Source organism: Falco cherrug, chromosome 2 (genome assembly GCF_023634085.1).
Source record: "Falco cherrug isolate bFalChe1 chromosome 2, bFalChe1.pri, whole genome shotgun sequence".
Lineage (NCBI taxonomy): Eukaryota > Metazoa > Chordata > Aves > Falconiformes > Falconidae > Falco > Falco cherrug.
This window is the reverse complement of record NC_073698.1, coordinates 95,197,778-95,210,982: the sequence shown is the minus strand read 5'-3', so window position 1 is coordinate 95,210,982 and position 13,205 is coordinate 95,197,778. Positions and strand designations below refer to the sequence as shown.

Genomic DNA, 13,205 nt, shown 5'->3' with positions numbered 1-13,205 from the left:
TGATGCAAATTCAGCCTCCTACACACTAAAATGTCACCTTACAGCAAGAGAACACTGTGAAGGATTCTCAGATGACCACAGGCCTGACATGTGGGTGACATCTTTATAGAAATAGGATGCTCCCACAGAAATAATCTCCTAAGAAGTGCTTGAAAATTTTCTCAGCTGCTTTTCCTGGTGTATGATTTTACAAAATCTGTTGGCTCACAGCAGGCAGGTTGTATTCAAATGAGGGTACTGAAAAAGTACAAAATTTGCTATGTATTAAAAAGAGATTCCCTTTTACTTTTCCAAATGCAGCATGCACAGTCAAATTTTAATGAATGCATACACCTCAAATTTTTATGCTATAAAATGAACAGCTGTGTAATAAGTAGGTGGTAAGAAAATATACGATGTATTGCTACTTTTATCTAAAATATGATTAAGCTTTACGGCATTACGTTTCCAGTGTTCTACTTTATACTACCATAAACTGCCATCATTAGTAACAATGCCGTCAGTAAGATAGACAGCATCTCTGTCGTAGGTATTATGGGACTTATTTTCTGTAAGGTAAAACTCCTGTACTACTCACTGAAACTTAACAGTCAACCATGGCTGCACTTTACTGGATAACTGGTAAGAGAGCAGAGGTCACAACCCTTCAAGGAAAAAAAAATAATCTATTTAGGGTAAAATTCAGCATCTGATAATAGTTGTGATTTTGTCAGAGATAAATGCTGAAAATTGCATTGTATGAAAAATTAGTTTTGTGTCTGCTGTAGAAGGATGCTAGCTCTGATACCGTAAGGTTTTCCAACATGTACTAGTGTGAGAGAAAAAATAAAAATAAAAAAGGTTTTCCAGAACATTCAGAAAAAAATACCAATAATCCATTCACTAAATGAGAAGGAGCCAAATATGCTTCACATACTTCATTTTCGTTTGGATTTTTTATTGTTCCAGAAATATTAAATAAACCTGAGAAAGCCTAAGGTCAAAAGTCCCACTAAAGCAGAAAAAAAATAATCTTGCACACATCAGTTTTTAGAGACTTTCTAGCTCATATCAGCATGAAGCTAAAGCATCATATACAACAGAAAGTCAAAGAGCTTTTTACAGGCATCCAAATCGCAACCATTATTTGCTGCTTTGGGTACTTTCTTGCTTTTGCAATACAAGATTCTGAAGGGGAAAGTAATTCCTTCAGGACTTTGGATCTCTAATGGGGTCAGTGTGCTTTAAATGAAAAGTCCTGGCAGTCTAAAATGAAATACAATGGAGACTTTTGTTTTCTCTGTAATGGGGGCACGTCTTTAATGATAATGGCAGTACAACATAGCAGGAAAGGAAAACAGGGAAATGGAAGATATGACCTATATCAGATATTAAAAGAACCCTACAAATCCAAACAGATGAAAAAACCTCAAACTTAGAACAAAACAAGCAACAGACATGAAAGTGCATTTACTGGGTAGCAGTGACTATAGAGAATCAGAATGCAGAACATTTCTTGCAAAAAGGAAAAACAGCTGATGCTGGACAGGGTAGTGCAAACAACTGTACCAGTGGTGAAGGGTTTAAAACTTCTTGTGGAATCGGAGACAAGAAAGGAAGCATCCCAGGACAGGCAACATGCCTCAGGGAACGATGAGACCTTCACCTTATCTCTTTCCCAAGGCACTTAGAGGTTGTTAGTGCCTGGAACAAACCAGCATTGCCTCACGTGGTTTCTTTCACCCCCCTTCCCAATGTGCTGTCTGTAATTTTATTACTTTTTATCATAAGATTTGTAGTTTTGGGACAGCAGTGGACAACAGTGGCTCTTTGGGGAGCCACCACTCAATGCTGAGGAGCTGTCTACCTAGGTAAAGGCAAAACCATGTGCCATAGATACTGCACTGTTTGGGTACTTGCATCTTTGGCCATATGAAGTGGAACAGAGGGAAGAAAGCAAAAGAGCAATTGTGGAAGATACGTGATGAAAACCGGTCTACATGTAGACCATTAGTACAAAGCTTGTGAGGAACTAACATTATGTTGTTGTAGTTTCAGATTAAGAGGATTTGTGTTCAACTGAGATTAAGAGCAAGTCATGTAATGGGTACAGTGTACATTCTGAACAGCCAGTGGCTTTGTTCTGCATCACTCTGCCCTGTGATATGGACAGGAGTCTGGAATTGAAGCTGAAGTGGTGGGAACCCATGAAAGGACTCTGCTGGTCATATGGAATTGCCCCTTTTCCCCCCACCACTGCGATGGGCAGCTGCCACTGTATTTCCCTGGTTGTCTGGCAGGGGAGCAGTAGCAGGATCTTTCTTGTGGCAGCCAGGAGATCCCTGGTAAAAGGTATCTCTTACCTTTCAGATCAGCTATGTGGCCACGGGCCCTCATTATCTCCTGGCTGGCAGCAGTACCAATGACTGGTGGAGGCAGCAATCACTGGGTTGTCTCCTATTCTTAACCCAGGCATAGGCTGCCATTTAGAAATCTCCAGTTTTATGCACTGAGGAGATGGAAGCTAATGTAATCTGTAGCAAAAATAGGCTGACAGGATTTTCTAGAAATGTATCTTCTCTACTGTATTGTAAACAGGCTTAGAGGAGTTCAGTATGAAGTTTTGAGTTGTACTCGGGGGTTTCTTCTGCTCCACTGAAGTATTTAAAGGTTGAATGGAGCCCTTAGCATTGTTGTTGATTTGGAGTAAGAATGAGTGGCACTTTGTGAAATTAGGAATAACTGAGAGCATCTATGGTGGAAGATGGGGAGAGAGGGAAAAAAAGTGTGGAGTTATTTTTTCCAGCCAGAGTCTGGGGAGTAGTTACTGCCTAAGAAAGTGAAACTCTCAGCTGGAGACATTTTCTGAACACATGATGCAAGGCAGCCTGGCTTTATTCATAGTCCTTACTAGAAAAATAGGAAAAAGTAAGAGAAGGTACTAGAAGGGGGATGACTTTGTTTTCTGAATAGCATTTGTGTTTATCTGATGATGCATGATTCAGGGAGAAAGTTCAGGACAAGCCTGAAAGGTACTGCAACATTATTCTACCTTTGCCCAGAGCATGGCTGTGTTGCAAGATTATTGAGATGGACAGGTGTCACAGGACAAAACTATTTTTTTAGCATTTTTTTCTTATGGTTAAATAAGAAAAACAATCTTGGACAATGATTGTACCTTTAATGTTTTTCTTAATTACAAACTTGAAACACTAAACTCTTTTGTGGGGTGATGCTCCTCAGGTTTCTTTTAATTGATACAGAGTTTCTAGGAGTTCAGAAATAGTACACATTTATGTGAGGACTAAAACCCTATTGCTTTCTCACCCAGCAAAAGATTTGAAAGCATGCAAGCTGTAGAATACGGGGAGTGTCTGACTCTGTGGGTATCTGAAGTCATTAGAGTTCCCTCCTGTACTGTCATGATTTAGTAATAGGTGGCCCAATATGAATTTATTTGGGGTTTTTTAGTACAGCGGAGTGTGTCTGGGGCAGTTTATTTTCTTCTTTTTTCCTTCTGATAGGACTGCTTCTGCAGGGGTTTATAGGACTCATCTACGCAGAGACAACAAGCCTTTCAGTGTTCTTGATCTTGGTTCAAGAAATTATTGTCCATCACGTCTGTCCTATTGTACAGTGCCCCTCAGGAGAGTTTCAATAGCAGGCTATGATGATTGATCTTGATAGTATAGCTACAAAATCTTTGAAAATTTCATTTTCTCATTTTTTCAAGTTAAAATGGTAGGATGGAGGCAAGCTTAGTGTGGCAGTCTGCTGGGACAGGAGTGGGTGAGAACTGGATTGAGAAAGCAGGTTTCTGTTCCTGAGGCTGTGGAAGATTAAATACCATAGACCATTACTGAACTCCACTGGTTTCACAAATATGTCTCTTACTCCAGATAGACATGCCCTGCAGATACTTTAGGTGTGGTGTTCTTACCTTTAAAAAATAATAATGCAAAGCATTATGCCTCTGGTGTTCCTCTCGGTATCTGCTAGGGATCATTGTGGCTGGACATACCTCCTGGGGGGATGCTGTGGAGCTCCATTCACTTTGTAGTCACCTTTTGGGAGTGTAATGTGGCTTTTGGTCAGGATGCCTTCCTTTTATGATGGGTTGGAGAGGGACTGACTTCTGTGTTGGCATGTGGGAGGCTAAGAACGGGCTTTTGCACCAGTAGAGAGTTGAAATTAAGCCAAGGTGCACACCAAGAATCAAAATTCTGAAGTTTTTCTCAGTATGTTAACATAAAGGAAGCCAGTGTATCGATGCTATTAGTTCATTACCAATGCTGAGTTACTCGTTAGACGGTCAGCCTTGAGTGAGTCACTGACCCCGCTGTAGATAATGCTTTCAGGAACAAAGAAGTGCTGTAAATAAGGAGGTACTGTGAGAAATCAAGATGTTAAACAAGATAATTCCAAAACGTTAAATGTCCAAGTGGTAAACATGGCATTATATTGTGAATCTCCATAGTACAGGTTCTGTAACTTTAGTCATCCTCTGCAGCTACAGTTGTGTTGTTCAAGGGATTGCTTTAAAAGAAGATTAGAATATAATCCTTCTACTATTTTAATCCAGCAGAGGAAATCCAAGGTAAACGCTTAAAAAGTTAAAAATAACTAAAGAGGAAACATGCATAGAATATTAATATTTCAGATTATTTATATTTAGAGAAATTACACATGGCTCCACATAAAGAGATTTTACAGTTATGAAGATTTCTATCAGAAACTCTATGGATAACTTCAGCTGTTGCTAGAGTCTGTGAGCTAACAGATATTCATTAACTAAAAGCAACATTTGGAGAAAATAAGGCCACAGAATAAAGAAAGATAAATATTTTTAGCAGGTGTGTGTTGGAGAGGATTTCCAAGGGGAGCTTCTTTGCTGGGGACTTTTTGGAAGATGTGCCCCAAGTTGAATAGTTTGTAGGTGTTCTTAGTGTTCATATCACTGAAGCAAGTGGTAACAAATTGATAGGTGGTATCTACCCCAGAATTCTGAAGTTCTTGATATTAAAAAAGCTCATTTGATAAACACAGTGTAAAATTTCTCACATAAAACTAATGATACCAGGAGCTTGGAAGGTGTTTGCAGTTGGTTTGATGCTCTTAGGTGTTTTGGAAGGGGGTATAGAATGAGAATAAATTATTTGGTGATAAAATTTGCCAGTTTTATTACATTATACAGCAATTTCATGATACGGGCTCACTTTCTGTTGCAAAAGGTTCTTCTGAGGGTGATGTAGAATTCATCTCCAGATTTATACGCTTGAAATTCAAATTTTGGTGTCTACACAGAGTGAGATGTCGAAGCTCTGAATTACACTTAGCAGAGAGCCAGTCAATATGGGTAGAAAGCTTGCAAATTCAGATGTCTACTTGAGAATAGAGCTAAATCTCTAGCTCTTCACTAAGACCCTAGATGCCAGAGATGGTCTTCAACTGCATCCTGAGATAGCTTCTTCTGGGTTTCTACCAAAGAGGCAGCCCATCAGTATGAGGCATAACCTGAGTGCAAGCCCAAACTCTGTCTCAACAGAGGCACAGAACTGGGGAGATTTCAGAGAAAAACAAGGAGAATTGTCAAGCCTGTTAAAACCTTGTACAAGGAACAGCTGTATAGGTTAGGATTTAGCCTACAGTGGAGACTGTTGAGGTTGATGGTGGGATATGTTAGTGATCTACTGAATTATAAGTAGCATGGAAAAGGTAAAAGAGGAGAAATTGTTTACCACTGCAAGAGTGAGGGGTCATCAAACAGAAAGTGGCAGGCAGCCATGAGAATACAGATGGATACCTTTATTATGCCAGTGTCAATCAGGGAAAGTGATAATCATGGAACGAGACTACCAAAACCCGAACACATAAATATAATGCCTCCCCTTTCCACCCAGCAGAGGTTTGTAGGGAGCAGGGATGAAGGTCATTATGACCAAGACTAACCAGGTTTCTGCCTTCTTCAGATTATTAGGGAAATAAAGAGAAGTGGAGAGTTTCAAGGTCGCTGTTACTTTTCATTACTGTTTTAAATGTGTCAGCAGAGTGCAAGCTGCAATTCTTGGCCGAGGGAGTAAAGACAACCCCAGTGATATGGCAGACCTCCCAACTCTGTGTCCAACATTATTCCTAAGGAAGCAAGCAAGGACTTTGGCGTCCCTTGTCCATGGAGAAGGGTAAAAATAGACATGATGTCCATCTTTGGGGTGGGTAGGTGTGATAATCCTGTATACTGAGTGTTATGCCCCAGTAGACACTAAATATGCTAAATATAGTTGGGGCATTCCATTGTAGTTGAGTGCGGTCTTGCCTTTGCCTGAGGACTACCTGAAGCAGGCAGTTTTTGTCCTGCCCTTCATTTTTTATGCCATGTGGCCATCTGTGAGGCCACAGAATAGGCAGAGATTAATCTGAATGGAAAAAATAGCCACTAGGTTTAAAGTGAACCAGTTTACTTCCATTGGCACAAGAGCAACTGTGATGTGAAGTAGGACTGTCTGATGTCGGGAGGATGAGGATGCTACTTTTGTGTCAGTGCCAGTTTGTGCTGTTTTAAAATTACAACCTGAAGAGCTTAATTTCTACCAGTTCAGGGAAGTGATACATTTATAACAAAATTTACAGACTTGGACTATAAAAAAAGTCTGTCAAGATTTCTATAGCACAGACCTATTGAGAGGAATCTCCAGTTGCTGGTTAAAAAAATAAGTTTTGGGCAATATCGCATGCTTATTAACGGACTCTATATGCTGGTTTGTTTTTTTTTTATTATTGAATTTTCCAGAAAATTTAAACACTTTATTTTTCAATGGTTTAAAAAATGAATGGTGTTGCTTTCTGCTTTCAATATTAACACTGTCTAAAGTGCTCTGGACATTAGGCTCTAATAGTATGCTTTAAAAATTCAGACTGTTCTAGTTCTGATCTTTGGAAAAGAGGTGCATATTATTACAGACTTTAATCTCTTGTTTGTACCGTGCTTTATGCTGAGTATGTTCTGCATATCACATCAGTGGCATACTGCTGATACAGTACAGGAGACTTTCTGTATGAACTCATGTTTCAGTCACGCCTCAAGCACAGGGCAGAAAAAAGGCTGACCTGAAGATGTTCACTGTGGTGCAGCTATTGAATTCTCAGACAGAAGGTCCCTCTGTAGGGCACGCCAGTTCCTAACACACCGCTTTGGTGATTGGATGAACTGATTGTTCCATGTGAAGCAATTCAGAGGGATCAAGTTTTATACTTCAGCACCAAGAATGTCAAGAGCAGGTTGATGGGATATTGTAGCTGACGCCACCTTGTTTTCAGACCTCTGCTGGCACGATGCTTGCCTAGCTTTCGCGATGAGGTTTGCCCCCCCGAGAACTGCGCTGGTGACAGGCACGGGCATGCCAGCAGCAGGTCCGATCGCTGTGAGCAAGCAGGGGCAGTGACGGACAGCAAGCAGCAAGTTACAGTGGTGACAGTGCTTCCTCCGCAGGCGGGCTTGCTCAGGTAGAATGCATGTTTTCTTTATATTTCTGATCTTTGGAAGTGTGCTAGTCTTCCAGAAACCTAGACAGTCTTGGTGTGCTCCTCCTTTGCCGGTGAGGGAAGGAAGTGGCAAATGTTCATGAGCAAACTGAGGGATTTGTTTAAGATCAGCTGCAGCGATGTAGGATTTGAACTGGGATCTCCAATGGCCTGATAATCTTCCTCACCACAGAGGCATCATCTGGACTTAGAGCCTGCCAAGATGGCTTTGTGCTTCCCCCAGCTGAAATGCCTGAGCTGCTTATGGTTTCCTCTGGAGCCTTTGATACTCTTTCTGGCATTTATTTCATCTTTGCTGTCTTCTGGCCTTTGTAGTGGCCGTTGAACAGAATCCTTGCAGACAAGCAGAATAATATTCAACAAGTGAATGGAGGTGTATAAAAAGAAATAATGCGGTTCATTTGCTCATTTTTTCGGACTGTGCAGGCAGCTGGGAATCACCAACGCTAATCACCTTCAAGTGTAAAAACCTTGTTTTATTGTTAGGAGACAAGTGTTTATTATTTAACTGTACAATGACTGTAGGAAACATTTGATATTTGTTTTTTCCTATGGAGCCACCTTATTGCATTTGCACACGTCTAATGTATGTATACAAGTGTATCAAGTGCTAATTTCTCTCCCACTGATTATAAGAAAGTCTGGGGGACTAGATCAGATATACACATATTTATATTTAAGTAGGACAGTTATTACCCATCATGCTTGATAGACTCTGACACCATTTTAAGGGCTCAAAGAAAACTTTCAGGGGAATTAAACTTACCTTAAAATCTATTGATGTTATAATCCATACAAAGATGAGCCCTTAGTTTGAATGCAGAGAGGAATAATATCATCACTGTCTTGTGCTCCTACAAATTATCTGATAATAGAAGTTTTATGTGCTTTACATAGGAATATAATTGTCACTGTACCCATTTTATAGATGGAGAAACTTTAGCACAGAGGTTGTGAAACACACCTAATTAAAGTGAAAAGTGTTAAATGCACAAATATCCCTTTACAGTCCAGGTAAAATAGATTTCTTTCTACTTTATTTAGTTAACTGCAGTGTTTAGGATCCCAAGTACTCTAAAGTGCAATTTGAAGTCTATAGATGTAGTTAAGCTGTCATGCTTAGCTTGCAGGATGGCTTACATCTAAAAGAAGGGACCACCCGTTCTCCCTCTGTCAAGCATATGGAGAAACAGGAATGCCTAAGCTCAGCTTTACATGAAACTGCATGAAAAAGTGTTGAGAATATTTGTTTTCTTTCTTCAGATGCCTGTTTTTTTTAATTCATTCCTTTGATCACGAATGGATTAGTTACATTTATCTGGGGTAATGTAGCATATTTGACATTTTTGTGTTTCATTAGCCATGAGTTAACTAATTTTATTAAGATTTCTAGTATGCTCAAATATTAGACTTAAGCCCTATCATATGGCAAATACCAGTGTTTGAATATGCTAAAGAAAAGTTTTTCTGCTCCTTGAAGATGGAGTACTGAACGTAATTGGTATATCAGATATATCTAGCACTCCATTGTAATGCTGTACTTTGCATGTAAATTATATTTTGAAGCACCGTATCTTTTCTCAGTAGTGATTAATCCTTGAAATAAAGGGGGAGGGGGAAGCAGCTAGTTTGTTTTTAATGATGCATTCCCCCTTTGGGAAGGATTAACTATGTACAACTTTGTTGAGTTTAGCAATTTGCAGTGAATTGTTGAGCTGTCCGTGGAGACCAATTCTGTTCCTTCAGAAGAGTGTTCATCAGGTTAACATTGCGCTGTTTCTCTAAAGGAAGTAAGTTCTTACATCTCTATTTAAGGCAAGAGATAATAAGCTCCTTGCTAGCACTTGAACTTAAGTAAATCTAGCAAGTAAAACTAAGCTGTAATACGTTTACGATGGGTGAGGAAAGGGTAGAGAGGGAGAAGGCAACTAATTTTAAAAATGCACTTATTTTTTTTGCTTTTTTGGTTTGCATGTCTAAATTTCAGATTGTATTCAGTGTTGTGTGCTGATTCATCTTTGTCTGTGATGCATTCTCAACCAGTCTTTAGCATCTTTGGTTGCCCTGCCTCCTTTTCCTGCTCTTTCTCTTTTTCAGATTGTACGTAGATATTAATGATTTGTTTAATTTTGCTGAAAGACCTGTTTGTTGCCATCTGTACCTCTGAGTCCCACAGCAGAAAGTGGGAATGTGCAGTAACATCTCGCTTCATTCCTGGAAGTGAAGGGTAAAACATCAGTGCAAAAGTTGGGGTTTTCTATGGAAAACTATGGGGGATTCTTGCTAGCTGTGTCTTTTTTGTGTCTGGAGTCCTTAGATGGCACCTCACAAAATGTTTCAGATCTAGTGGGGAGATACTGTCACTTGGGATGCTGCTGAATCTCCCTTAGGTGAGCTGTGTAAGCTTCTCCTTTATATAAGATGGTGTGACCTGACCCTTGCTCGGGAGTGGGAACCCTAGCAGAGAGTGCTTGAGCAGTGGTACGTAACAGCGTGTGTGCTCAGAGATGCTGCAGCCTTTTAGAAGTTATTTGGAGGAAGGGTTTAATGGGTAATGATCAAGTGCAACATCTGTGTATCAAATCAATTTAGCATCCATATGCAGGAGTGTTACGGCCTTTCTTCATTCCAACACATGAAACAGAAAATGGTTTGCTAGCACTGAGAAGGGGTGTTGATGTTCCTTCTTCCGCCAGGTAGTGCACCACGTGTGTGATCTGCGGCTGTGTGGCGGGTTGTTTGGTTTGGTTTGGTTTGGTTTGTTGGATTTTTTTGCTAAAACTGTACTGAGAGCTGGCATTTGAAGGGGGCATGGCAATGAATGAGAATGCTTCCTGCCTCTCGTACTAAATATTGTTGAAAATGAGTATTGTGGATGTGGGACTGATGAGCTATGACACATTCACTGGCCAAAGGTTTGAACTCAAAGACTGTTAGAAATTATAATGTATCTTTCCACTGACTAGAAGAATATTACAAACATAAGTAGACCTGCTAACCTGTTTTCTCTCGTCCAGGTTTTGGCTGTGTATTGCACAACTGTGAAAATATTTGGATGTCTACTGAATGATGTAAAATACGTAAATTGGAAGAATAAATACAACAGTCAAATAACTTTTTTTTTTTTTTTCCTTTTTTCCTTCTCCCCCACCTCCTAAAATTACAGCCACAGGAACAAGTCTTCAGGCTGGCCTCACCCTTCAGGGACCTGGAGCTTGAACCAGGGGACACCTTATGGATGGGAGATGACGGCAAACAGAGATGGAAGAGACTACTTCATCAAGTAAGTGGGCAGTGTGAGCTGTGCAGTCTGTAGCACAGTGCTACAGCCCTGTTCTTGACTGTATCTCCTTGGAATCCTAATTCCAGAATCAGCCTTACCCAGTTATGTTCAGCTGTTTTGATTTGTTGCGCAGAGATAGCATTGACTGTACTTTGCTGCACTGTTTTGGTACTTGGTTATATCATTTACCCAAGAAAATGCTGAAAATATAAAGATCTGTAACTCATTGAGGAATTACAACAAATGTCATTAACAAAAAAATTAAAATGCCATGTTTAAAGAATGAGGCAAAAGGTCAGTTCTGACTGACACTAACAGTTCTCCTCCATCTCTGCCATATGAGCTCTTCTAATTTGTCCAATATTTTCATTATACTGGTAATGAGAAAGTGTGTATTTTGATCCTGTATAGTAAATAGTCTAATTCTTAGATTTCCCGCAGTCCTTTAGCTCTGAATTTAAACGTTTATAAAATAAGTTTCAATGTGGGTGATATGATCATAAACAAAATTGGCTTTTCTTTTCCCAGGGAAAACTGTGCATAATTATTATTTAAAATAACTTCAGTGTCTTGGATAAAATACAGTTGTTTGTTCTAGAAAATGTACTTTTACATGGCTTTGGAATGTCTTCACTAAAAATGGGTGACAGTGGTGAGTTAGGAGAAGCATCGGCTGATTCTGCAGCGTTCATTGCTCTATCTTACATTCCATTTTTTAAGGGTAGCATTTTGATTCTTCTCATGTGAAGGGCTGGGGTTTTTTTAAAATTATTTAATTTTTATGTTTATCAGTCTGTTTAGAAACTTGCAAGTGCTTAAAAAAGTCCTGGATGAGAATTACAATTCTTTCTTTTAACACAGAGTAGAAGGTTCAGACTTGTTTTAAATTGACCATTAAAAGCCCTTAATTCACTCAAGATCTGTCAACTGCAAGAAAAGAATTGTGCAGTGTAAGAACAAGGATCCCCTGCTACTCTGCTTTCTCTTCCTCCTCCTGCTGCTCAGGGTGTGTGCCTTGGCTTCCTAGGAGGCATTTGATTTTGGAGCCAAAGCACAATTTGTAACAGCACAGTGTCCTGCAGGTTTTCAAGTTCTGAAACGATTTCAGACCTGCCCAAATTGGAGCAAGTTGTCTGCATTAATGAGGGATCAAAAGCTTTGAAATGTTATTTTCTTGCTTGAAGAAGTACTTACCATGTTTTGCATGTCTGTAAGACACCGGGTGCAGTGCTGGACAATGTGAAGCTGAGTGCCAGGTACAATATAAATGTATTAGCACAAGTTTTATGCCTGAACTAATTAGGCTTATCAAGAATATAGGTGAGCCTCCAAAGTACTGTGCAGATGTGACACTGCTGCTTCTGTTACTCCGCTGCTTCTGTTGCTCCAGTTTAGTGAAGGGACCTGCAAACCTTGGGTGTCCATTTTTTCTGCAGACCATTGCTGTGTTCTCCTCTGCTTGACTGAGATTTGTTTGAAAAATTAATACCCTGCTTCTGAGGACAGGCACCACATTTTAATCCTTCTTTTTTCTCACTGGTCACATAATGGGATGCTACATTTGTTGTGTTGCTACAAACAGCTGTGGCTTACAAAATGACGTGCATTAGTACTCATTAATTTTGCAGTTTGGGAATGTTTTCTAACTCTCGGGAGCTAATGATTATTTTGTTTATTTTTTTGATTGCCTTTTAGTACCTTAAAGTGCCATATCCCTCTCTTAAATGCAGAAAACTGTATCTGGAAAGAAAAATCCATAACAGGCAGTGCCAAGTTATGCCTTAAGTAGTGTTGGGCTTGTTGTTTTGCTGTTGTTTTTTTCCATGCTTTTATAAGGTGCTTGATCTCCATTGTCTTTGGGGCCTTGATCTTTCTTCCGTTTTCTCTGCATGTGGATAGCAGACTATGTGGGGAAAAAACAGGCTGCTTTAAGGGGTGGAGAGAATTAGACCTCTGAGGAGGCTGATGGGCAGAAGCCTTAGATATTTTTTGCCAGACTTTCTTACCCACCGGTATCTCTGTGCAATCTTAGATGCAAGTTGAACAATCTATGTACATACACGTTGCATGAGTTATTTTACATAGTCTTGTATCAAGTGTTTTAAAGGAATGGTGTTGGCTGTAACACATGCACCAGCCACGTCTCCAGAGGAGTAATGCATCTAACATGAAACGATGGTCCCCCGGGGTGCATTAAAAGCCAGTGCCTTCAGAAACTGAATGAAATCAGGAAATGGTTTGGAACCACGTACTGCTATACTGACTAACCTGCTATCCACCGTTACTAGTGAATGTCAGCCCAGGTAGCTACTACGTCGTGACCGGGTAGTTACACAACATATATCTTTGTTTCAGAAGAATGACCAAAGACTGAATACGCTTAGTGACTTTGCCAGCGATTCCT

The 13,205-nt window shown here is 39.9% G+C and overlaps 1 protein-coding gene across 2 annotated transcripts in view; it reads left to right on the top strand.

Moving 5' to 3' along the window:
* The window catches only part of FRMPD4 (FERM and PDZ domain containing 4), a 298,624-nt gene that overhangs the window by 177,367 nt on the left and 108,052 nt on the right, over nucleotides 1-13,205 (top strand). For both annotated transcript variants that reach the window (XM_055703140.1, XM_055703142.1), the window contains exon 2: nucleotides 10,685-10,801. In XM_055703140.1, the coding sequence (XP_055559115.1) occupies nucleotides 10,685-10,801 (117 nt within the window). The remainder of the gene's footprint in view (nucleotides 1-10,684; nucleotides 10,802-13,205) is intronic.